Source organism: Sphaeramia orbicularis, chromosome 20 (assembly GCF_902148855.1).
Source record: "Sphaeramia orbicularis chromosome 20, fSphaOr1.1, whole genome shotgun sequence".
Lineage (NCBI taxonomy): Eukaryota > Metazoa > Chordata > Actinopteri > Kurtiformes > Apogonidae > Sphaeramia > Sphaeramia orbicularis.
In genome coordinates, this window is record NC_043976.1 from 41,704,483 (window position 1) to 41,730,060 (window position 25,578).

Below are 25,578 nucleotides of genomic sequence, written 5' to 3' on the forward strand. Positions count from 1 at the left end.
GTGGTAAACATATGAGGAAAAAGAACTCAATAATTAACTAAAGTCTGGAAAAGTCACCTCATGTTTGTTTTAACTGTTGAAGAATCACAGAATTTGTGTATTTATGGGTGAAAACCCCTAAAATGGAGTTTAAAACGGTGCAAAAACAAACTGTAATGTTCAATATGATGGAGATGCAATATGACCTGTAAGTGCGTTTTGTTGTGTTTCTGTCGTGGTGTGAGATCTAACCGACCGTGGGCCGTGGTCGTCCTCCAGGTGAAGTACAAAGAAGGCGGGAAGAAGCAGCTCAACTCGTCGCTGTACTCTCAGCTGCCGGACACCGAGGAGGTGAAGTTCGCCAAAGCCGTCACAGAACTCCAGAGCGAGGTGAGACGGGCGGCGGTTCCTCCAGTAGAAGAGGAGAAGAGCGGTCGGCCGCTGAAGGGTGACTTCCTGTCCGGGTGTGCGCTGGTTTCAGGATCACATGTGTTGTTTTTTTTCAGAATAAATACAAGCAGAAGGGCAGACAGGACGTCAGCAGCAGCGTCTTCCACCACATGACAGAGACCAAAGAGATGGAGTTTGTCAAACACATGTCAGAACTGCAGAGTGAGGTGAGAAACACCGACTCTACTGCACCAGCAAGGTACTAATACTGTACCAGTAGGGTACTAATACTGCACCAGTAAGGTACTACTGTACCAGTAAGGTACTAATCTGCACAATAAGTACTAATACGTACCAGTAAGGTACTATACCGCACCAGTAAGGTACTAATACTGCACCAACAAGGTACTAATACTGCACCGGTAAGGTACTAAGACTGCACCAATAAGGTACTAATACTGTACCGGTAAGGTACTAATACTGCACCAATAAGGTACTAATACTGTACAGGTAATGTACTAATACTGCACCAGTAAGGTACTAATACTGCACCAATAAGGTACTAATACTGACCAGTAAGGTACTAATACTGGACCAATAAGGTACTAATACTGTACCAGTAAGGTACTATACTGCACCAGTCAGGTACTAATACTCGCACCAGTAAGGTACTAATACTGCACAATAAGGTACTAATACTGTACCAGTAAGGTACTCATTACTGCACCAATAAGGTACTAATACTGTACCAGTAAGGGTACTAATTACGCACCATTAGGGTACTAATACTGCACCAGTAAGGTACTAATACTGTACCAGTAAGGTACTAATTACTGCACCAATAAGGTACTAATACTGCACCAGTAAGGTACTAATACTGTACCAGTGAGGTACTAATACTGCACCAGTAAGGTACTAATACTGCACTAATAAGGTACTAATACTGCACTATTAAGGTGCTAATACTGCACTAATACTGTACTAATAAGGTACTAATACTGCACTAATACTGCACTAATAAGGTACTAATACTGCCCTAATAAGGTACTAATACTGCACCAATAAGATACTAATACTGTACCAATAAGGTACTAATACTGCACTAATGATGTACTAATACTGCACCAATAAGGTACTAATACTATACTAATAAGGTACTAATACTGTACTAATAAGGTACTAATACTGCACTAATAAGGTGCTAATACTGCACTAATACTGTACTAATAAGGTACTAATGCTGCACTAATACTGCACTAATAAGGTACTAATACTGTACTCATACTGCATTATACTGTACTAATAAGGTACTAATAATGCATTTATAATGTACTTATACTCTACTAATAAGGTACTAATACAGCATTATACTGCACTAATAATTTACTAATACTGTACTTATATAGGATTTATAATGTACTTATACTGTTTTTATACTGTACTAATAAGGTACTAATACTGTACTAATACTGTATTAATACTGTTCACTGCTGACATAGTCCTTTTATTTTCGTAAACACTCAAACTGCTGCTCGTCTTCAGGTTAAGGTTAAAACCATCAGTGTGAACACATGATGCTTTTATTGAATGACGTAACCTTTATTTTAGCAGGATGTCCTGTGAGTTTGGGGTCCAAGAGGCTGAACCGGTGCAACAACAATAATCCAAAAACCTTCTGTTTCTTGTTTGGCTTTCAGTCGAAGTATAAGAAGGACAAAGAGGATCTGTCCAACACTCTGTACTCGCTGCTGCCGGAGACTCTGCAGACGCAGTTTGTTAAAGACATGGCAGAGACTCACAGCGAGGTCAGTAGAGGTCCACAGAGGTCCACTGAGGTCCACTGTGGACCTTCACACCTCCACATCCACAGATGATTATAGAGTAGATGACCCTCAGGTTAGAATATCAAAGACTACTAAATACTCCACACTTTACTCTTTAGGTAAGAACACTAATAGAACGTATACCTATATTTTCTGTTGGTGTTCCTACTAAGTGCTACTTTATGTATTTGTTACACGTATATATATTTGTTATCTTTACGTTTAATTCATACTTTGAATATTATTATCCCTATCCCTATTGTCCCTTACACTGCATATTTCCCCATGGTGGACTCATCTCATCTTGTTTCATCTCGTTTTATCTTGTCTTATCTAATCCTGTCTTATTTCATTTTATCTAATCTTGACTTGTCTTTTTTTGTCTTCTCTTGTTTTGCCTTATCTTATCTCATCTTGCCTCATCTTATCTTCTTATCTAATCTTGACTTGTCTTTTGTTGTCTTCTCTTGTTTTGCATTATCTTATCTTTATCTTTTCTTGTTTTGTCTTATCTTATCTCCTGTCATCTTGTCTTGTATAATCTTGACTAGTCTTGTGTTGTCTTCTCTTGTTTCGCCTTATCTTATCTTCTCTCATCTCATCTTAACTTTTCTTACTAATCCTTTACCTTATCTTGTCTTATCTAATCTTGACTTGTCTTGTGTTGTCTTGTCTTATTTGCCCTTCTCTTATCTTATCTCGTCTTATCTTTTCTTATCTATTCCTGTCTAATCTAATCTTGACTTGTCTTTTGTTGTCTTCTCTTATTTTACATTATCTTATCTTATCTTGTCTTATCTAATCCTGTCTTATCTTATCTCGTTTTATCTTGTTTTATCTAATTCTGTCTTATCTTATCTCATCTTATCTTGTCTTATCTAATCCTGTTTTATCTAATCTTGACTTGTATTTTGTTGTCTTCTCTTGTTTTACATTATCTTATCTTACTTTATCTTTTCTTGTTTTATCTTATCTTATCTCCTGTCATCTTGTCTTGTATTATCTTGACTTGTTTTGTGTTGTCTTCTCTTGTTTCACCTTGTCTTTTCACATCTCATCTCACATTGTCTTGTGTTGTCTTCTCTTGTCTCTCCTTATCTAATCTTCATCTTATTTTACTCTTGTCTTATCTTATCTTATCTTATCTTATCTTATCTTATCCAGCTGTTGTGTTTTTGTGTTTCAGAGTAAATACAAAGAGGCCGGTAAGAAGGACCTGGTCAACTGTCTGTACTCTCTGCTGCCTCAGACCAAAGACACACAACACGCCAAAGAACAGACTCAGCTGTGCAGCGAGGTAACACCACCAACACACACCTGTATGCATCCTGTAACCCCCCGTGGACACCAGGTCTCATTGAAGGGGGTTCTGTAGACCTCCTGTTAGCTGGGACACACATCCTATGAGGGTCTTCTGCGCTAGACTCAAGATGTGAATCCCACTTTTCCCCATCAGTATATCCTGTGTTTCTGTTGTAGAAAGCGTACAGGGAGGAGGGTAAGAAGGAGGCTGGATGCAGTCTGTACGCCCAGATGCCCCAGACCATCGAGACGGTGTTCGCCAAAGAGCTCGCCAAGAACCAGAGCGATGTGAGTCTGAAGGAGCCGTTTTTACCCTGCACATCATAACCTCCTGAGATCCAGGAAAGTACTAGTTTTGGCTTTTTTAAAATCACATAATTGCCTATATTGGAAACATCATGATGCAACAGTTTTTTGAGATGCATTTTTTTTTTTTTTATGGAATGTCCTATGCAGTGGACAAGTTTTTTTTGTATAAAGCTGTGAAACTCTTCTCTACAAATGTGGACAGAAAACCCATAGCTGGGTCTTAGAAGGATAAAATATTTTACTAATACTAGCGGCATTGTACCCGTGGTGCCATTGTACGATGGCATGATAAGTAGAACTCGTCTGCCACCACTGTCCATTTGTAAACTACCATGTAATCGTGCATTGTGCAGGTAATAATTTGAGCCAACATGTGAGGCATGAAGGGAAGCGCATGTATTTGTTTGGCCCGTCAAGCATGATTAAATTTAGGGATGCACCGATACGAGTATCGGCATAGGCTCCGATACTCAGTGTGTGTACTTGTACTCGTACTCGTAAAAGTAATCCGATACAAATGCACCGATACCACTTACCGTGTGACATTCTCAGTTCAGTGCAGCAGGTACGTGGCGGTGGAATAATGTGTGTGGAGTGTGAAGAGTGTGGAGATTTTTCAAAATAAATGACGGTGATAAAAGTAACGCTGACTGACAGTAATGTTAAAGACACAGACAGATACAGACGCAGCGTTCTGTCCGTCCTCTGTGTACATTCCATCTGTTTACCAGGTGCTCGCAGATGCGTAAACAGACAGAGAATACCAGCGGATGTGCGGAGCGGTGCAAACCGCCGCCAACAGAAGTGAAAACCAAACTTATTGCTCATTTCTCTTTTCTCTTCCTGCTGAAGCTAAACTTTTAAACCTCACCAGTGAAAACGCTACAACATTAGTATCACATTAGTGTTGCCTCTGTCGTCTCCATGTTTGTTATTACTCACTCTTTTTTCTTCTTCTCAAAAAATTTTACTCTTCTTCGTGGTATTTGTCCAGTATGGTTAATTCAGAGTGACGCCCCCTGGTGAGTTAATTGAGAAAAGCTCATTCCAACACATTAAATGTCAGTAGCAGTACTTTGTTCCAGTCAGACTAATGACAACGACAGTAAAGCACATTTACAAAAGGAACTAAGAACTGGAATGGGATTATTAAGTACTTGTATCGGTACTCGGTATCGGCAAATACTCCAATGTAAGTACTCGTACTCGGTCTGGAAAAAAGTGGTATCAGTGCATCCCTAATTATATTGATCCAGCGGTAGTGAACTGCAGCCTTCACACTGTAGCATCGTCTGCTAGCAGTAGAAATTTCATGAACGGCAGCATAACCACTTCCGAAAATGGAGTATGGTGGCAGGGATGAAGAATTCAAAGCAGAGAGAGGCTAAAATCAGCCAGCATACCTCACAACATTTGAATATGGACATAAAATTATGCCTAGTAGATAGTCAGGTAATGTTTGTATTCATTTGGCGAGTTTGGCAGTGATCAGGTCTGTGAAGGCTGAGGAACACTCGTACAAATGCCGTCCTGTGCTGCAACATCGATGGGACACAGAACGTGTATTATATAGTAGGATTATAAGTACTAAAAATATTTTACTCTGCCGATTGGCTGATGATACTGTTGTTTATGCCAGAGGTAGAGTTTTATTTGGGCTCGTTTGTCAGATGTCCTGTTCATGAGGATTTGAGATAAAAACATCATCAAAAACATTTTGTATTCCAGACCCCTGTTAGAAAAGAAACACCTGAGTTCAACGTGTCCACATAATTTTGTCTATATCATGTATGTAACCATGTTAACACAACCCCATTCATTCATTCATTCATTCCTTCCTTCTCTGAGGCACATCCTGGTGGTGGTGGAGGGATGCTAGAAACTATATGGACAAAAGTATTGGGACACATCATGTCTACAGCTGTAAGATGTCCTGTTCATGAGGATTTGAGATAAAAACATCAATATTTCCTTAAAGTTTAATGGGAGATTTTTCTTTCTCAGTGAGATGTGATGAAAGTAGATGGTTAGGTGTAGTAGAAAATTATTATTTACAGTCAGAGCAGGAAAAATATTTAAGAAATTTAGAGGAAGAACATTTAAAATCATAGTCATGGATAAAAAAAAAAACAAATCGATGTTGAAAGAAATGAAGTAAATACCATTTCTGAGGCATTTTAGAAACAATGATAACAGTTTAAACTAGAAAAGCACTTGAAGAGCACAGACCTCTCCTTGTATCCCAGACCCCAGTTAGAAAAGAAACACCTGAATTCAGCGTGTCCACATTCTTTTGTCCATGTAATGTTTTTCCAGTTTTATGTTAATGAACACCTGATAAATCTGAGGCTTATCAGGTAATTAATGACAAACACAGATTTCATCTATTTCCATTTAGTGAATGTTTTCTCTACCTCTGGCGACACATTGGATTATTTTAACCTTAAAGCAGGAAGTTCAGAGGAATAATGTGATTTATTCCATTGAGTTGTTAACCACTTGTAAACATCTGAAACGTCAGTCAACTATACGCAGTTTTATCTAAAACGTCAGAACAGCAACATCTGTGGAAGTTTACGGTGTGTGGGCGTCTGAGTTTTCTACCTACAAGCAAAAATGTACAATACCCCATAACAAATACATCATTAGACAATAGCATCCTTTTGAGTATTTGATGATATGAGTGTATTAGAGCTGCAACTAATGATAATTTTAATAACTGATTAATCTGTAGATTATTTTAATAACTAATCAATTCCTCGGATAAACACACAAGACTAAATTCTCAAAGATCGGTATTAGCCCAAAGCAATATAGGCTGCAGACAAGTCACTAATGATTACATCCCCACACTGGCTTCAGGTTTAGTTAGCGAGAAGCCCGTTAAGTAGACTTGTTATGGTTAGAGACTAGCAATATGTAGTCTTCAACCAGCTCCGGTTATAGGCTATCAAACTAGTGTTGGATGGATTAGTTCCAGTCAACGATAGGTAACGTTAGTCTGGTGGCCTGATAAACAGAGATGGATGAAAAAGTTATCAATCAATCTTTATTTATTTATTTCATTAGTTCATTAACATAAAACTGGTTATAATTACAGTGATAGTGTATAATTAGCTTGCAGGCTAAAGTAATCACGACATGTAGGCTATCTTAAACTAGGTTTACATTACGTTCCCACAGTGGCCACAACAGCCCATTTGGCCAAGACATTGTGTGATTTCCGTGGGATTTCCATGGGATTTTGGCCATTTTTTCCTTCATATTCATGTTTTATGTAAACGGCACACTGTATTTTGGCCAAACAGGGCTGGGAACATAATGTAAACCTAGCTTTAAAAATCTGTCCCAGTATCTGAAGCCTCAGCCATGCTGCTCTGTGTTTTCCTCTGTTACACTACACAGTGTGCACATGCCTCAATACAAACGTGCTCAAGACCCAACCAATCGACTGCCAAATTTGTTGCCAACTCTTTTAAGAATTGATTTGGATCGATTTAATGGATTCGTTGTTGCAGCACTAGAGTGTATACAAGAGTGTGATTTCGGATCAGTTTAAATAGAAGCAGCAGGTTCACGTTTCTGCCTCCGGCCCAGATGGGATAGATCCTATTGACGTGGCGACGGCGGCAACAGCGTGTTGTTGTGTTGTTTTGTGTGCTGAGGCGTGAAGAGCGACGGCAGCTGTGTGGTTGTGGTGTTCCACAGCCTGAGGACACGCACACTGACCCACAATACCACACAACGACAACACAACAACAGTGCCGGTCAATAGATCCCACCACTCATGAAAAAAAGAAGCATAAACTCATCTGGAAATAAAAATATCTAAACTAGTGCCAGGAGACGCGGACAAAATATTCATAGAAAATTCACGATTTATTACATGTTTGTGAAGTCAAGACATAACATGGTTGAACTTATGACTTTTCTTTATTTACCATAAGACATACATGTGCAATATTGACAACAACAAAAGAAAAGTATTTGTTAAGGTTATTTAAAAGGATGCAAATTTCTTGGCTAAAATAATTTTTGCCAATGTTCCTTTATGTTTCTTCATTTTATTTTTGTTAGTCATCCCCCTATCAAAAAATATTTTATCATTATTAGTCATTTCATAAGTATAAAAATAGCTTTATTGCATTATATCACAGGCTTAACACAGTAAATGTGTATGTTTTTATGTGTCCATCTCTAATGGGATGAAGGACTCTTTAAAATAGGAACTATTCTGTATTTATAATGATGATTTCTGTATTAAAAGGATAAATAGCAATAAAAAGTAAATGGAAAAACAGAACAGAATATCAGTGTTGGTGTCAAGAATTTTAAACTGGTGCATCTTTTCTAAAAATATACTGTCAGTTTTATGAATTACAAGAAGCACACAATTTTAATCATTTTAAGCGTCAAAGTCGCAATATTGTAACAGTCAACATAACTGAAATAAACAGACCATAACTCCAGATAGAGTTGACAAATCTTGCTACCACGTCCCACCAATAGATGGCGGACATGTGCCCCTTCAATCCTAACACCATTTCAAGGCACGTTTCTATTCAAAGTGAAGAAGAAAATCCAGTTTAAAGGTTTTGGTCCTGAGCTGGTTCAGGAAGTAAGTAAAGTTTATTTAGTTTTAGTTTGGATAGATAAGGACAGATTTGTCTGCTCTGCTGTTTGGATAAAAAAGATACTAAAACTTACTGCATTTTACTTTCTACTAATGTTTAACTTCATTTATTTTAAGGATAAAATGAATAAAAAAAAACCATGAAAACTTCAATGCAAATATGTGCAAAGTTCAATTTTACTAAAAGTTACACAATCCAATATGGCCGCCGCCCTGTGACATCACAATATGCAAATTAGATGAGTACATTTACATACCTAATTTTTTGTCATTTATTTACAGTATGATTTTGTTTCTAAACACTTCCAACATACAGCTGTTTGAAATCTTGATTTGAAAATTTATGTATTTATTTATTTATTTATTTTGGTTGAAAAAAACTCCAGAGCCTAAAGGGTTAATAGAAGGGAAAACAACTTTTAAACAAGTGTTCAGAGAACGCAAACTTCCGCCAAGCACCCCGAAGGGTGTGCATGTGTGGATCGACTATTTCTGTTTAAATTCAACAGTTTCCAGGTTGTTCCATACAGCAGGAAAAGTTGAAGCTTGGTACCAGTCATGTGTTTGTCAAATTATATTAAATTCCAATCAATATTTGTTGAGTTCTAATTTTAAATGTGTCATAAATGGGATTTTCAATGTTAAATGTAAATGTCCACAGAGTCCACATTCCACAGTGGATGTGGACAATTTTTGTGCCAGATACAAGATATTGTTCTAAGCTACGGGTGGATCAAAGTGGAGGCTAATGGGAGTTGTTTTGAATTTTTTTTATGAATTTTCGAAAATTGCTCAATGATGACAGATAGGAAAATTGTAGCATTTGTGACCTTGCTGTGACCTTGAACTTTGGCCTGCTTGGCCCAAAATGTAATGGGTTGGTCCCAGGGCCTAGGCCTATCTGTGGGGAAGATTTGGGAAAGATGGTTGGAATTTTCCCCCAAAGTTGCTAACAAACAAACAAACAAACACACAAACAAACAAACACAAAGCAAAGTGATCACAATACCTCCTGGCAGAGGTAATAACGGGCTGAAGAAGAAGAGGGAGATTTCTTTAGAAACATCATTTTTCCCCTCTTGGTATCTGCATTTTCAGTGGTGTTCACCTTGGAAACAGACCTGCACCACTGTAATTAAAACAGTGAAAGACTGAGTGTGAGTGAAGCTGCTGAGGCTGCAGACTGGATGGGATTATCCCTGCGACTGACGGCGGCTTCTGCTCCGTGTTCATTTTCCTCTTATTTTTATCATAAAATGAAACATATGATGCAGAAGAAGAAGCAGCTGCAGACGTGTTAAAACCCCGAGTGTAGGTCACAGGGGGGGGGGGGGGTTAAACTGGGTCTGATGGGTTTCATGTCTATTGACCGACTTGTGTAAAGGCTAACTGGAGCGTATAACCAACGCACAGACACATTATCTGCACCACAAGCCCACAGAAACCCACCCAACAACACAGGGTTAGTTCTACTGAACCTGTGCAGCTGTGACCCTGTCCCCACTGTGGCACCAAGAAGGACTGTCCCCACCTCCACTTGTCTTATCGGTCTGGTCTAATGGGGTCCTCTCCTGTCCTTTCTTCTCTTTTCTGGCCTTTTCTTGTCTTTTCTTATATTTTCTTTTTTCTTTTCCTGTCCTTTTCTTGTCTTGTCTTATCTTTTTTTCTTCTTATCTTTTCTTTTTCTATTCTTATCTTTTCTTATTCTGTGCTTTCTTTTCATTTCTTTTCATGTCTTCTTTTTTTTTATCTTGTCTTATCTTCTTTTGTCTTTTCTTATTTTTTATTTTTTCTTATCCTGTGCTTTCTTCTCTTTTCATTTATTTTCCTGTTTCTCTTCATTATCTTGTATTTTCTTTTTTCTTTTCTAGTCTTTCTTTTCTTTTGTCTTTATCTTTTTTGTCTTTTCTTATATTTTCTTTTTTCTTTTCCTGTAGTTTTTCTTTTCTTTTCTTTTCTTTTCTTTTCTTTTCTTTTCTTGTCTTTTCCTATCTTTTCTTATCCTGTGCTTCCTTTTCTTTTCATTTCTTTTCCTGTCCTCTTTTTATCTTGTCTTTTCTTTTCTTATCTTTTCTTTTCCTTTCTTTTCTATCTTTTCTTATCCTGTCCTTTCTTTTCTTTTCTTTTCTTTTCTTTTCTTTTCTTTTCTTTTCCTTTCCTTTCCTGTCTTGTCTTTTTTTCTTTTCTTGTTCTGTCCCCTCTTATCTTGTATTCCTTGTCTTATTTTGTCTTTGCTCATCTTGTCTTACCTTTATCTGCTCTTGTCTTGTTTTAATTAATCTAATCTAATCTAATCTAATCTAATCTAATCTAATCTAATCTAATCTAATCTAATCTAATCTAATCTAATCTAATCTATCCAAACTGTATATTCTTTAGATTTAGTGTAAATCATTTTAATCATTGTATTTGCAGTGTAAACACTGAGATTGGATGTTATGTAATCGTAAATGTCCCAGTTTTCTGCATCATCCTCTTCTGTTTGTGGACGTATGAGACCTGTTTGTCCATATTTTAGATTGCAGTAACGTTTCTTTACACAGGATTTGATCAAACTAAACATCATGCAGCCGATCTGTGAATCCTCACTCACTTTAATATTATTCTCTGTCATGTTTTGAGTTTCTGCTTGCAGCAGCTCGTTTTATTTTTAGGCCGATGAATGAATGTTTTTGCTGGTTATTCATCCGCAGGCCGCATTAGTCATCAGATATTCTCTCCTCCTCCCTCTGTTCCTGGTTTTCCTCACCGTCTGTTTCCTCTCCTTTCGCAGAAGTTCTACAAGGAGAAGTATAACCGCGAAAAGGGGAAGTCCAACTACACCAACATGAAGACGCTGCCGGAGGTGGAGCACGCCATGGAGGTCAACAAGAACCAGAGCGAAGTAAAAACACACAGATATCATTAGTGCTTCTCAGAATAACAGTGCGACAGCAGGCAGTTACATAACGAACTGTGTGGGAAGAGGATGAAGACTGCCAACGCATTACCATGGAAAACAGGACTAAAGAATAAACACCTGTTATCAATTAGTTCACCCTCGTTTTTACCTCATCAACCAATAGGCAAGGAGCTGTTGTGAAGGCGCTGTATCCGCCACCGGCGTCTTCATCTTTGTCATCGTCGTCTTTGTCGTTGTCTTCATCATCGTTGTCTTCATCGTCGTCTTTGTCATCATTGTCTTCGTCGTCGTTGTCTTCGTCGTCGTTGTCTTCGTTGTCTTACTAGTTGCCATCGTCTTCATTGCCGTCATCATCGTCATTGTCTTCATTGTCGTCTTCCTCATCGTTGTCTAGTCTTCGTTGTCTTTGTAGTTGCCGTCGTCTTCGTCACTGTCATCATCGTCATTGTCTTCATCATTGTCTTCGTCATTTTCTGTGTGGGAAGAGAATAAAGACTGCCAACGCATTACCGTGAAAAACAGTGACTAAAAAAATAAACACAACAACAATAGTTCACCCTCGTTTTTAGCTCATTGACCAATAGGCAATGAGCTGTTGTGAAGGCACTGTATCCACCAGCAGCATCTTCATCTTCATCATCTTTGTCATCGTCATCATCTTCGTTGTTGTTGTCATTGTTGTCATTGTCATCGACGTCGTTGTCTTGGTCGTCATCGTTGTCTTCATCATCATCGTCATTGTCATCTTCGTCATCGTCGTCATCATCGCCATCTTCGTTGTCGTCTTTGTCATCGTCGTCATCTTTGTTGTCTCTGTAATTGTCTTTGTTGTCTTTGTTGTTATTGTCATCGTCTTCGTCGTCTTTGTCTTCGTCATTGTCGTTTTATCATCTTTGTCTTCGACATCATTGTCTTCGTCGTCATTTTCTTCGTCATCTTCGTCATCGTCATCTTCGTCGTCCTTGTATTCATCGTCCTTGTCTTCATCGTCATTGTCTTCGTCGTCTTCATCGTCTTCGTCGTCGTTGTCTTTGTCGTCGTTGTCTTTGTCGTCGTTGTCTTCGTTGTCTTCGTCGTCGTTGTCTTCGTCGTCGTTGTCTTCGTCGTCGTTGTCTTCGTCGTCGTTGTCTTCGTCGTCGTTGTCTTCGTCGTCGTCATTTTCGTTGGCAATTTCTTCAAACATCTTCTCCGACAAAACTACTGTTTGCATTCATTTCAAATTTCATATGTAGCTTCTTTTGGACAATATTTATAAAGTTTGTGCACGGTTTTGAAAAATTTTGATTTTAAAATTTTTGACAATCTTTTTTAAATATTAGAAATCTGTGCTTACTCATAACGGTTCATTTTTTGATGGTTTATAACATGGAAATGGTTACAGATATCAGTATAGTTACTATTGAGCACTGTTCATTTTGTTGACAGTCATGTTCTTATTTTCTTATTTTTTGTTGGATATTTTGGTCAGTTGTTAATTTTCTTACTCAGATTAGTCCATTTTCGTCATCCATTTTTAATACTTTTGTCGGTTAGTTTGGTCAGTATTTGTTCATTTTCGTTCATTTTTTTTTTTTTTTTTTTTAATGTTCTGCTCCCATAGATGCTGGACTTGTTTGATGTGAATCTCCCCATTCGTCTTAGTTTTAACGCCTACGTTTTCCCTTCTCTGCCGGTCTAAGGTCGTCTACAGAAAAGGCAAAGAGGAGCTTCATCACTATAACACGACGGCCGACAGACCTGATATCATCAACGCCACAAATGCTGCGAAACTGGCCAGTGATGTGAGTCGTGTGTGATGACATGTAACTGCATCCCATTCCAAACTCATCTCCATGACAACTGATGAATTAGAGAAAATAGAAAACTGAGTGTGTGTCTATGATGTGTTTTATGGATTAGTTGTGAATGTGTGTTTTTCTGTCTGCACTTCATGCAGATGAATTACGAAAATCTAGATCTCAGGAAGGATAATGATTAAAGACGTAATTAATGTGAACTTAGTAACAGTGATGTGGGCCCCAGCTGACTATTTCACTAGTTGACTAGTCATCGACGACTGTAAAGACTAGTCAGGTTACGAACAGCCAAAAAACCCCCCCCCCAAAAAACAATGGCTTTTGTCACTTTATTGGAAGAACAAGATCGGTTACTGTCAGTTTTAACCATGGCAACATAACACAGAAAAATTAATATGAAACTTAACTCAGTCAGGGGTGGTGGTGGGGGGGGCACTGATCTGCCTTAGCGGAGGTGTGCGCTCTTTTTTCAAGAAAAGCACTCGTAGAGTGCAGACCTCCGCCAAGGCAGATCAGTGCCCCCCCGATCACCACCAAAATTTTATCATTTGTTCCTTGTGCCAGTATCAACATTTCCTAAAATTTTCATCCAAATCCGTCCTTAACTTTTTGTGTTATCTTGCACACGGACAGACAAACATGCAAGCAGACAGACAGACAAACCAACGCCAAATCTGCATCTTAATTCCTCAAAATAACTGGATAAACACACTCGGAATTTCAGAACATCATACATCACTTCATGTGCTGACAAGTATCAGACTCATGACACAAACATCCAAATACAGCAGACTTTTACACGGTTAAAACACACCGACTTCTCTGACTCTGCATTAAACGTGACTTTAGTGAAGCCAGAGTCTGTAAACCCGCCCTGAGAACACTCCTGTTCTATTATAACCAGGAGAAATAATTCACATGCAAAGCCCTGACACTGTTATGAGTGTATATGCATAACATATATGTGTAGTAAACATGTCCTGGAATGTTTTGTGTGTGTGTGTGTTGTTTCCAGGTTGCCTATAAGAATAATACACCGATGCCGGTCTACAGTGAAGGATCTCTTTTGTCTAGAACCGACATCCAGCACGCCAAAGAGGTTTCCAAACTGGCCAGCCAGGTAACATTTGACCCATAATGCACACAGCAGTTAGCATTAGCAGTAGCATTAGCAGAGCAGTGAGCGGTTTAACCCTGAGTTGGATCAGGAAACAACAGGAGAGAAGGCGGCAGTCTGAGTATATATGCAACCATCTAGAAGAGAAAACAAAAGAAAAGAAGAAGAAAAATAGAAGAAAAGGAAGTGAAAACAAGGGAAAAGAAAGATGAAAAGAAACAAAAACAAAAGAAAGAATAAAGAAAAGAAGGGAAGAGAAAAAGAAAAGAAAGAAAAGAAAAGGTCTCATTAACATATTTAATTGCACTGCATTTTGTTAAAGGAGTGATATTTTCCTCCTCTTCGTCTTTGTCCTCCTTGTCCTTTTCATCCTCTTCGTCGTCCTCTTCATCCTCCTCTTCCTCTTCGTCCTCCTCCTCCTCTTCATCCCCCCTTCCTCTTCATCCTCTTCATCCTCCTCTTCATCCTCCTTGTCCTCTTCACCCTCCTCCTCGTATTCATCCTCCTCATCCTCTTTATCCTCCTCTTCCTCATTATCCTCCTCTGCCTCTTCCTCCTCCTCGTCCTCTTGATCCTCCTCTTTTTCTTCATCCTCCTCCTCTTCATCCTCCTCGTCCTCTTCATCCTCCTCATCCTCCTCATCCTCTTTGCAACAGATGATGGTGAAATCTGATTGGACGGACACTCTAACGTACACATGCACACCTGGAAGCAGTGACTGAGAGAAAATAAAGGCGAAGCCACGACTGTCAGTAGAATGTCCTGGTTTGGAGACGCTGTGCACCACGGGACACTTCTGACGTGGAACAGTCACTAATGCAGCTTTGGTTTTGTGTTTGTCTGCTGCAGGTGAAGTACAAAGAGAGCTTCGACCGACATCTGAAGGGTCAGAAGCCGTGTTACAACCCTCTGGACTGTGTTTCCTTTAAACACACACAGGCGGCTGCCGCTCTGGCCAGTCAGGTGAGTCGCCACAGGTCACATGGTACAGCCTGGGTACGCAGGTCATGACTGATACCTGGGGAGTTTAGGGATGTTAGCTAATGATAGATCTGTTTCCATACACGTGTTTTTATGCACATTTTAAACAGCTAAATAGAAATGTAGGAAATGCCAGCATAATGCAGAAACTCAATGGACTGATTATGTCGTCAATGAAGGTACTCAGGGACCAACTTAACCTGTACGTATTAGTTCTAAAGTTTCATTTTATTTTACTGGAAGTAACCCTTTAGGCCAGGGTGGGCTGTTGATTTTCTTATGGGGCCACATGAGAAACTTTGACAGTTGTTAAGGACTGGACCAATCCACCTGCAGATCTAATCAATATATATCTCTATAAAAACAATAAATGAAACAATACAATGAAAACGTGGAGCACAGAACACAACTATTTAATGAATATTCACAAAAACATTTTCAAAAATGTGCAAAAGCAGCTCTACATTATCTTTACATGAAAAACAGTAAATGCATCCAGCTTTGTTTGCACATCTCAGTTCTTTTTTGTCCCTTTACCTCCAACTTCAAGGAAGAAATGTCTTGTTAAAAACTCTGCATTCTGAATCAGTCTTTCTTTTTTTGGCATTAACTCACATCTTCATAAGCTGAAACTGACCAACAAACCAATCAGTGCATAAGCCTTATGTTAAGTACAGAAAGTACTTTAATTTAGCAGATCCTTCAAAATAAAGCAGTATAGTTGTATGTCCCTCCCCCGGCTCCATATGGTTGCATCTATTATGATGACATATATTTACATTGGCTTTTAATTTGTCAGTGCCCTCATACGGGTCAGCCATCAGCATGTGACCTGCAGGTTGTACAATGCCCAGGTCTGCTTCAGGCCATTGTTTACCAACCGTGGGGTCAGGACCCCACGTGGGGTCGCCTGGAATTCAAATGGGGTCACCTGAAATTTCTAGTAATTGATAAAAAAAAACCCAAAAAAAAACAACTTACAAAAAAAAAACATATTGTGAATTGACAGAGACAATCCCAATCCATAAAAGACATGACAAACTGTGAGTGTGAAACTGCAGCACTGTGGTTCTGTTTATCTGTCAAATGTTCATTGTGGTCGATTTCAGATGCTGCAGCTCTTTCATAATTCATAGTTTGAGTTCTTGTTTTTTCAGTATTAATTGTCAGCCTTGTAAATCCAAACTGGACTGACTGCACATATCCTGACCAAGGAAAATAAAATTCTCCCTTTGTGCAGTAATCTACACCTGGATTTACTGCCTCCGTTCATAATAATATACATTATATGACTATCCTAAATGTCCTCTAAAATTAACGTTTAGTTGAAACATAGTACAGCAAACTATTACATGATTAAAAACAAATTAATTTTAGCCAAAAAAATGTCTCAGTTTTGAAGGTCTTGGGTCTCCAGAAATTTGTGATGTTAAAATGAGGTCACACGCCAAAAGAGGTTGGAACCACTGTTTTAAGCGCCAGAGTTTGTTTTTTTTTTTTTTGTTTGTTTTTTTAAGAAATATCCAATTTTCATAGTAAGATTTCAAAAAGCTGTATCTTGGAAGTAGAGATAAAGTCATACTGTTAATAAATATTGGGTATGACCCTAAGTTTATGATGGGAGTAAATGTACTCATCTAATTTGCATATTGTGACATCACAGGGCGGCTGCCATATTGGATGGCGTAACTTTTAGTAAAACAGAACTTTGAACATATTTACATGGAAGTTTTATTTGTGTTGTTGTTTTTCTGTCATCTTGACGTTAAAATAAATGAACTTAAACATGAGTAGAAAGTAAAAGGCATTAAATTTTTGTGTCTTTCATCCAAGCAGCAGAGTAGACAGATTTATCCTTATCTATCAAAACTACAACTAAATAAATGTACCACTGTACATCTGTACGTCTGTCTGTCTGTCTGTCTGTCTGTCTGTCTGTCTGTCTATCTGTCTATCTATCTATCTATCTATCTATCTATCTATCTATCTATCTATCTATCTATCTATCTATCTATCTATCTATCTATCTATCTATCTATCTATCTATCTATCTATCTATCTCAGGACCATTCCTTAAACTGAATTTTCTTCTTCACTTTGAATAGAAACATGCCCTTAAATGGTGTTAGGATTGAAGGGGCACATGTTTGCCATCTATTGGTGGGAGGTGGTAACAAGATTTTACAGCTCTGTCTGGAGCTATGGTCTGTTTCATTCAGTTACGTTGACTGTCAAAATATTGGGACTTTGGCGCTTAAAGGGTTAATATTGTCATAAATCCTCCGGTTCTCCTGCAACAGGCTTTATTTTCCAGTTCTGTGGGACCAAACCGGGCCTTTTCGAGTGCATCTTTAAAACCCAGTCTGTTGTGTGGGTGTAACCATGGCAACCTTTGTCAGGCAAATGCAGAGAGGCTGTGGGATGGAGGCCAAGTGCTTGAAGAGGTTATGTATTCAACAAGCTGCGGACACACACACACACACACACACACACAGATGCAGATAATATGACTGAGAACCAGGCTGGTGTGGAGGGTCCAGTTGTGGGTGTGTGACGCCCACGCACACTCCCACAGAAGAGGCTTTCCACTCCACAGAGTTACGTAACGGCTCGTTGTGTCGAGCGCAACACGGTGAGTCCGAGCATCACAAAAACCAAGCTTTTCACCGGAGCACTTTGACCAATTCAGATCCAAATCCAGGACCAAAGGAACAAGCAAAGCGGTGGAAACTACACCGAAGAATGTGTCTCCTGAACACCACACCAGGACTCGACAAGAATTTACTGAGCCTTGTCTGTGCAACACCGTGTATTCTCTAATGATTTAAGCCAACCTCCAGAGCCTGTGATGGTAAAACCACAGAAAAAATGATATTATTTATCATCAGGTGCAGTTATTTTAACCCATAAAGACCCTATGTGGCTTTTGTGACACTTTCCAAAGGAATTTTTCCCGTACAGCCATAACAACATTCATTTATTCATTATCTGAACCCGCTTTATCGTCACTAGGGTCACGGGGGTCATTGGAGCCTATCCCAGCTACTTATGGGCAAAGATGGAGTACACCCTGGACATGTCACCAGTTCATTACAGGGAGACATAAGCTGCGTTTCCACTGCGTGGAACCGGCTTGACTCGGCTCGACTCGACTCGACTCCGGTTTCCATTACAGGATACTACCGACTTTACAGTACCTGGACGTCATAGCGATGCGGCGCGTTACTTCCATGTCGTCTGCTCACAGAGTTGCTGATAAACTCACTCGCTGCATGTTGTTCTGTCTGAACCTCCTGGACAAACCATCGTATAGTTTTGCAGGCTGTCATCATGTGGATTAACCTACTGCTATATTTACAGTGAACTTCCACATCTGTTTTTGTAAAACAGTGGGTCACAGAGACGACTGTCTGACCAGTCAGTGGTCTGCAGTGTTTACATGTCACCTTTTAGTATCTGGTCCCAAGTCTTGGAACCTCGGCAGAGGTGATACCAAAAAACTAGTTCCAGGTACCAGATTCCAGGTCCTTTTTCGTAATGGAAATGCAAAATGGCCGAGTCGAGTCAAGCCGGTACCATGTAGTGGAAATGCGGCAATAGAGACAAACAGTCACTCTCACACCTATGGGCAATTTAGATTAACCTATCAGTGCATGTCTTTGGATGGTGGGAGGAGCCAGAGTACCGGAGAGAACCCATGCAGACACCGGGCGAACATGCCATCTCCATACAGAAAAGTCCCACTCCTCTCGACTAGTGTTGGAATCGAACCCAAGACCTTCTTGCTGCGAGGCACGAGTGCTATCCACTGTACCACCGTGTCGCCATAACAACATAAAAATGTCAAATGACATGACAAAAAAATACAAGGTGATTAAAAAGGCACTAAAACTAAAATTAAAGACATATAATTAGCAGAATGTTCGTCATGGTTGACCCAAAGCAGCAGCATGTGTCTGTTCAAATGTCCATGTAACGTATTTAGTTTTATTCCAAAAACTGAAAACACAACACAAACCCAAAGCTGTTCTGCAGCTATGTGCGCTAAAGGGACATGAAAAAATTAACCCTTCAAGCGCCAAAGTCTCAATATTGCAACAATAATAATAATGGATTAGATTTCTGTAGTTCTTTTCAAATGGTCAAATGGTAACTGCACTTCTAGTGCATTTTCTACACCTTCATGGTGCCCAAAGCTCATACACTGTACACACTCATACACCAGCCATACAAGGCACTGCCAGACCCTACTGGGAGCTATTTAGGGATCAGTGTCTTGCCCAAGGACACTTCGACACGTGGACAGTCAGTGCCAGGATTCAAACCACTAACCCAAGGCACCCAAAGCGCTTTACATTATTGATCCATTATTCATTCACTCTCACATTCACACTCTGGTGGAGGTAAACTATGTCTGTAGCTGCACGGCTGCCAGTTCGTACCAAACAGCTGCTCTGACCACCACCAAACATTCATACACCAGTGTGAGTGACACTGGAGACAAGTGGGTGAAGTGTCTGGCCCAAGGACACAACGGCACCTAGAACTAGAGCAGCACAGGACCCTTTGGTTTTTGGACGACCCACTCTACCTCCTGAGCCATGGCCACCGCAATCAACATAACTGAATGAAACAAACCACAGCTCCAAATCTTGTCAAATCTTGTTACCACCTCCCACCCCTAGATGGCGGACATGTGCCCCTTCAATCCTAACACCATTTCAGGGCATGTTTCTTTTCAAAGTGAAGAAGAAAATGCAATTTAAAGGTGTGGTCCCTAGCTGGTTTAGTAAGCAAGTACGTAAACTTTATTTAGTTTTAGTTTTGATAAATAAGGACAGATTTGGCTGCTCTGCTGCTTAGATAAAAAGATACAAAAACTTACTGAATATTAATTTCTACTAATGTTTAAGTTCATTTATTTTAAGGATAAGATGGAAAAAAAACCCAAAAACACAAAGAAAACTTCCATGTAAATATGTTACGCAATCCAATATGGCCGCCACCCTGTGACATCACAATATACAAATTGGATGAGTAAATTTACTCCCATCCTATCCTGCTAACAAATCAGATCAATATTTCATCATCAATCTAATTCTATTTTTAGCAAAATACCACATTCATAAATCCAAATTCTCCAATCACAAACCTTCCTTTTTAATCTTTAAAATTGAGCTTACTCAATATATTTAAATTATTTAGGGTTCTAAAAATTTTAAAAAAGCTATCAAAACCACTGATTTATCTAACAGTTATGATCTTTGCGTAAACTGATATATTATTTCTGTTTGCATATTTTGTCCTCTGGCTATGTTCTGTGTTCTGTTCTGTTCATGTTATTATTTTAATATTGCACTGTACTTTTTATGTTTGTATTGTACTCTGTATAACACTAAATAAATAAATATGTAAAAAAAAAAAAAGTACAAGCAAACAAACAAGAAAATTTTATTCTCATCATAATCTTTGGATCATACCTGATATTTTGCTCACTTACAATATGTCTTTTTTTCTAAACACTTTCAAGATACAACTTTTTGGAATCTTGATATCAAAATTTCAGATTTTTTGGAAAAAAAACTAAAACACTCAAGCGAAAACAAAATTAAACAGAAATCCTAGTTTCTCTATGAGTTAAGTTGAATTTTACTTGCAATATTATTGCGTTTCACTTGGTTTGTAATTTAACAGTGAACCAAATGATTATTTCACATCTAGAGTTTGTCTTAGTTTTCGTTAACGCTCCGTTCTCTCCTGCAGGTTAAGTACAAAAGCAACCAGAACCAGAAACCAGAAGGTTCCTCGGACCTGCCGAACCTCCTGCAGCTGGAACACGTCCTGCACGCCAGTAAACTGCAGAGCAACGTACGACAAAACACACCCACTCCCATAATTCCCCTGGTCAGACAGTGTCCGAGGCCAGGTAACTGATGCGGTTTGATGTGTGATCAGGTGGAGTATAAGAAGAAGTACGAGCAGACGAAGGCTCATCACCACATGGCTCTGGACACGGCCGAACAGCGCCACCACAAGGAGAACGCCACACTGCACAGCCAGGTCTGCTGGCCGTCTTTCTGGGGCCGTTTCTAAAGGTTTCCCTTCGTTTGTCAGTTTTTCAGGACACGAATGCATGAGTGCGTCTGTCGTTGCAGGTGAAGTACAGAGAGGAGTACGAGAAGAACAAAGGACGATCTCAGATGGAGTTTGGAGACACTCAGACCTACAGAGTGTCAAAGGAAGCTCAGAAGATGCAGAGTGAGGTACAGTAATCCTGTCTACGACAAGGAAATCAGATTTAACCCAAGAAGACCCAGTTCTACTTTTGTGGCAGTTCCCAGATGAATTCTTCTCTATTAAACCTTTCTGAAGTGATTTATTTTTTATCCTCTGTTCAGTGAATTTACAGTGTAAATCAGGTATTTTCCTGTTTATTTAACTGATCATATGGATGGATGGATGGATGGATGATGGATGGATGGGTGGGTGGTTGGATGGATGATGAATGATGGTTGGATGGATGGATGGATGGATGGATGGATGGATGGATGGATGGATGGATGGATGGATGGATGGATGGATTGTTTTTCCACATATGCAGATGTAACAGATCTAACTAAATCAGATTAACCTGTGTACATGCATGACATGTATTTTGGACACATCCAGGTGTGTTAATCTGATGTAAACTAATCAGATTACTGCTGTTATCTGATACAACAGCTCTGATTATACTGTTTATATCAGCTGTAATCTGATAACACCAGAAATCGGATAATGATCCATTATTATTATTATTATTATTATTATTATTATTATTATTATTATTATTATTATTATGAGTGTGAATGTAAACCGGTTCAATGTTGTAGAAGATCACGGTGTTTCCACGGTAACTGCGGAGCCTCTGAGCGTCCAAATGGGTCATATCTGCCGGATGTTTGGGTGTTTGTGGGTTAAGGACCAGCTTTTTTACCAGTTCCTGCCGTGTCGTCTCTTTTGTCAGAGGGAGTATCGTAAGGACTATGAGCAGCAGATGAAAGGGAAGGCTTTGGTGGACGTGGACCAGACCCCCGGGTACCTGACCGCCCGCCACGCCAGCAGTCTGCTCAGCGAGGTCTGGCTTTTATTCAAACACAACGCGCATCTCGTGAACCCCAACCGGCTTTTGTTGATGCATTCTTCATGTCGTGTGTGTAGAAGGAGTACAGGAAGGACCTGGAACAGGAGGTGAAGGGGCGGGGCTTATCCGGCATCGGTCTGGAGGAAACACCTGAACTCCTGAGGGTTAAAAAGGCCAACCAGATCCTGAACCAGGTCAAACAAACAAACAAATAGACATGTTTACAGGACAAAGTCAGGCTGGTTGGAAGCCGTTTGTGTTTTGAAGTTACATGTTGGTGTTGAAGGTTGAAATTTGTTGGAGTCTTTTTTGTTGATTTTAGTTTTTGTTCTTGTTGATTTTATAAGGATTTGGTTGTTTAGTTGTTTAATTTTAAATTATTATTTGTTGATTTTCAGTAGTTGTGTACTGATTTACAGTTGTTTGTTTTTTTTCCAGTTGGTATCGGTTGGTTTTTAGTTTTTCCGTTGACCTTATGATGCATTTAAGTTATTCACTCCTTTGGTGAAGTTTAAAAAAAACAAAAAAAACAAAAAAAACAGTACTTTAAGTTTAAATTATTCAGAAATATTGAATTGAGATGGCAGATGTGTTTTTGTTGTTGACTTTTTTTTTTTTGGTTATTATTATGGTGTAAATGCTCGATGCTGTACACATTTAAGTTGACGTAAGCAGTGTATTAGTTGAAAAGGATAGGCAAAAAAATAAGCTTTTGCATCTAGCCTATTCCTGTTTTGGTTTTTATGTTTATTACAGTTGATGTACTGAGTACAATGACTGGTGTAAAACCAAAAATAAATTTATTCATTCATTCATTCATTCATTCATTCATTCATTCATTCAAAATTTATAAACACATAATGAGCAAAAACAACAAAAAGCGAACAAACAAACCTTGCTGGGGTACACTACACACCATTACATTCACATTATTTAGTCCTTCCACCATTCCAGGTTCTGTAATAGATAGATAGATAGATAGATAGAGAGATAACGAGTTTTTGTGGGGTTTTAGTTGTTAATTGTTGGTTTTTAATTTTCACTGTTTGGTTTCTGTAGTTCTTTGTTGGTTTTAGCTGTCACTCATTATTTTTTAGTTGAAATTTGCCAGTCTTATTTGTTAGTTTTAGTTTTGGATCTTGCTGATAAAATAAGGATTTGGATGTTTAGTTGTTCAATTTTTTAATTGTTGGTTTTTAATTTTTACTGTTTGGTTTTAGTTGTTGTTTGGTGACTTTAGTTTTTACTGGTTGGTTTGTAGCTGTTATTTGTTGTTTTGCAGTTGTTATTAGTTGGGTTTTATTTTTAAATTTTTACTAGTTATTTTTTAGATATTTGTTGATTTTTAGATGTTATTGTTTTGTTTTTACTTTGTATAGTTGGTCATCAGTTGTTACTAATTGTTTTTTAGCAGTAATTTGTTGTTTTTTTGTCATTAATTATTGGTTTGAGTTGTTATTTGTTAGTTTTTTGTGTGTTATTGTTTGGTTTTACCTGTTACTGTTTGGATTTTAGTCTTTATTTGTTGGTGTTAGTCATTACTGTGTTGGGTGTTCGATGTTATTGTTTGGTTTGTAGTTGTTCGGGGTTTCTGCAGGTTATTAACAAGCATGAGAAATCATTAAATAGATTTTGTGAAAATTAAGGCCTTAAATTGCATTAAAAAGCATTAAATTCGATGTCCAGAGGCATTAGGAATTTAAATACACTTGATGAAAAAAAAAGCATTGTTATTCTCGATTTATTTTGATTATCGGCTAAAATTTGCTTAGAGGTCTTATGTGTCTTTGTGCACAAGAAATCAATCTAAGTGAATCCCCAAAGGAACTTTGTGTTGGTAAATACAAGTTCTGCAAATTTACAGGATTTCAGTTCTATTCAACATGTTGATGCTCATATGAACTATGTTTTCAGCTCAAAAATGTCCAGTTTCATCACAATTGATGCTATATTTTAATGTCACAAATGGCCAAGTTATATTTTAACTGAATTTACCTGAAAAACAAATTTTCTTTTCTTTTAGATTCCCCAATTTTTCTTACCAGATTCTATCCTACATATCACATTTTATTTTTACAGGTTCAATATGGAATATGGTGCTGATCCATCCTGCTTATGTTACGCCAATACATACATGAAGAATGTCACACGTCACTTTTTAAATCAACAGTTTTCTAATAATAAGCATTTTTATAAAGAAATAAAAATTCTATATTGTTATTTACTCTTTAGTCTGATGATAAACTATACAATAAATAATAGTGCTCCTAGTTTTTGCACAGGGATCATTAGTGTAAACGCTGACATGGCTGCAGAGCATCAGTATGATGGGATCCACAACAACCATGTCACATCCGTCCACTGACACATTTAGTGTTTTTGTGTCAGCTGTTATTGTTTTAGATCCACAACACTAACATTTATGAATAAGAGGAGAATTAGCAATAGTAAGTCTATAAGTTTATTCCTAATAAAGTACTGGTACTGACCAGAGCATCATGGGTAATGTCATGTCCATCCACCAACAAAAGTTTTCACATACACGTGCTATTCCAAATCCAATATTTATGAAAATAGAGCTTCCACTGTCAGAGAATATCAGTAGTCTGTGCACAAATGGATTAGTATTATTTCAACACAGTTCTATGCATTTATGACAACTTTTTTTTGGACAAAAATGGCCACTCATTTGACCCCCTAAGTAAATTTTAGCTGTTATATAAACATTTAATAATATTGATTGGAAGTATAGTGTGATGATTGACAGGTGGAACCCTTTAATTGGCTATTGTTTACGGCTGATACACAAAGTCACAACAGCAGATGCGTGGAATGCAACGTGCTGTGAGGGTGCTCGTGCTGGAATATTAGCAAATGTCAGAAAAATGGGAAAATGCAAGTTTCAGCAGAAGTGATTGGAGGAACTGTTCAGAACCTGGTTAAAGCCTGTCGATGGTAAACTGTCATAAAACTATATATCAAACTGTATCTGCAGGTAGACGTGGGCATTAAATGTGTTTAAAGTGGCATTAAAAAGAGCATTAAAAAGCATCTGATTTGCTGACACCTACAGAAACCCTGTTGTTGTTGGTTGGTTTGTCGTTGTTAGTTTGTTGGCTTTTGTTTTAGTTGGTCGGTTTTATCTTGCCATTTCTTTCCTTTACAGAAAGAGTACCGTAAAGACCTGGAGAGGGACATTGTGGGTAAAGGCATGGAGCTGAGC

At 38.5% G+C, this 25,578-nt stretch overlaps 1 protein-coding gene across 1 annotated transcript in view; it reads left to right on the forward strand.

The window, feature by feature from the left end:
- LOC115411287 (nebulin) overlaps nt 1–25,578 on the forward strand; it is a 218,846-nt gene that overhangs the window by 183,651 nt on the left and 9,617 nt on the right. The window contains exons 76-90 of the mRNA XM_030123363.1: nt 259–369; nt 486–596; nt 2,067–2,174; nt 3,379–3,489; nt 3,672–3,782; nt 11,210–11,320; nt 13,018–13,119; nt 14,150–14,254; nt 15,101–15,214; nt 20,996–21,100; nt 21,188–21,292; nt 21,388–21,495; nt 22,239–22,349; nt 22,433–22,549; nt 25,522–25,578. The exon at nt 25,522–25,578 is cut by the window's right edge and continues 54 nt beyond it. Coding sequence (XP_029979223.1) covers nt 259–369; nt 486–596; nt 2,067–2,174; nt 3,379–3,489; nt 3,672–3,782; nt 11,210–11,320; nt 13,018–13,119; nt 14,150–14,254; nt 15,101–15,214; nt 20,996–21,100; nt 21,188–21,292; nt 21,388–21,495; nt 22,239–22,349; nt 22,433–22,549; nt 25,522–25,578 — 1,587 coding nt within the window. The remainder of the gene's footprint in view (nt 1–258; nt 370–485; nt 597–2,066; nt 2,175–3,378; nt 3,490–3,671; nt 3,783–11,209; nt 11,321–13,017; nt 13,120–14,149; nt 14,255–15,100; nt 15,215–20,995; nt 21,101–21,187; nt 21,293–21,387; nt 21,496–22,238; nt 22,350–22,432; nt 22,550–25,521) is intronic.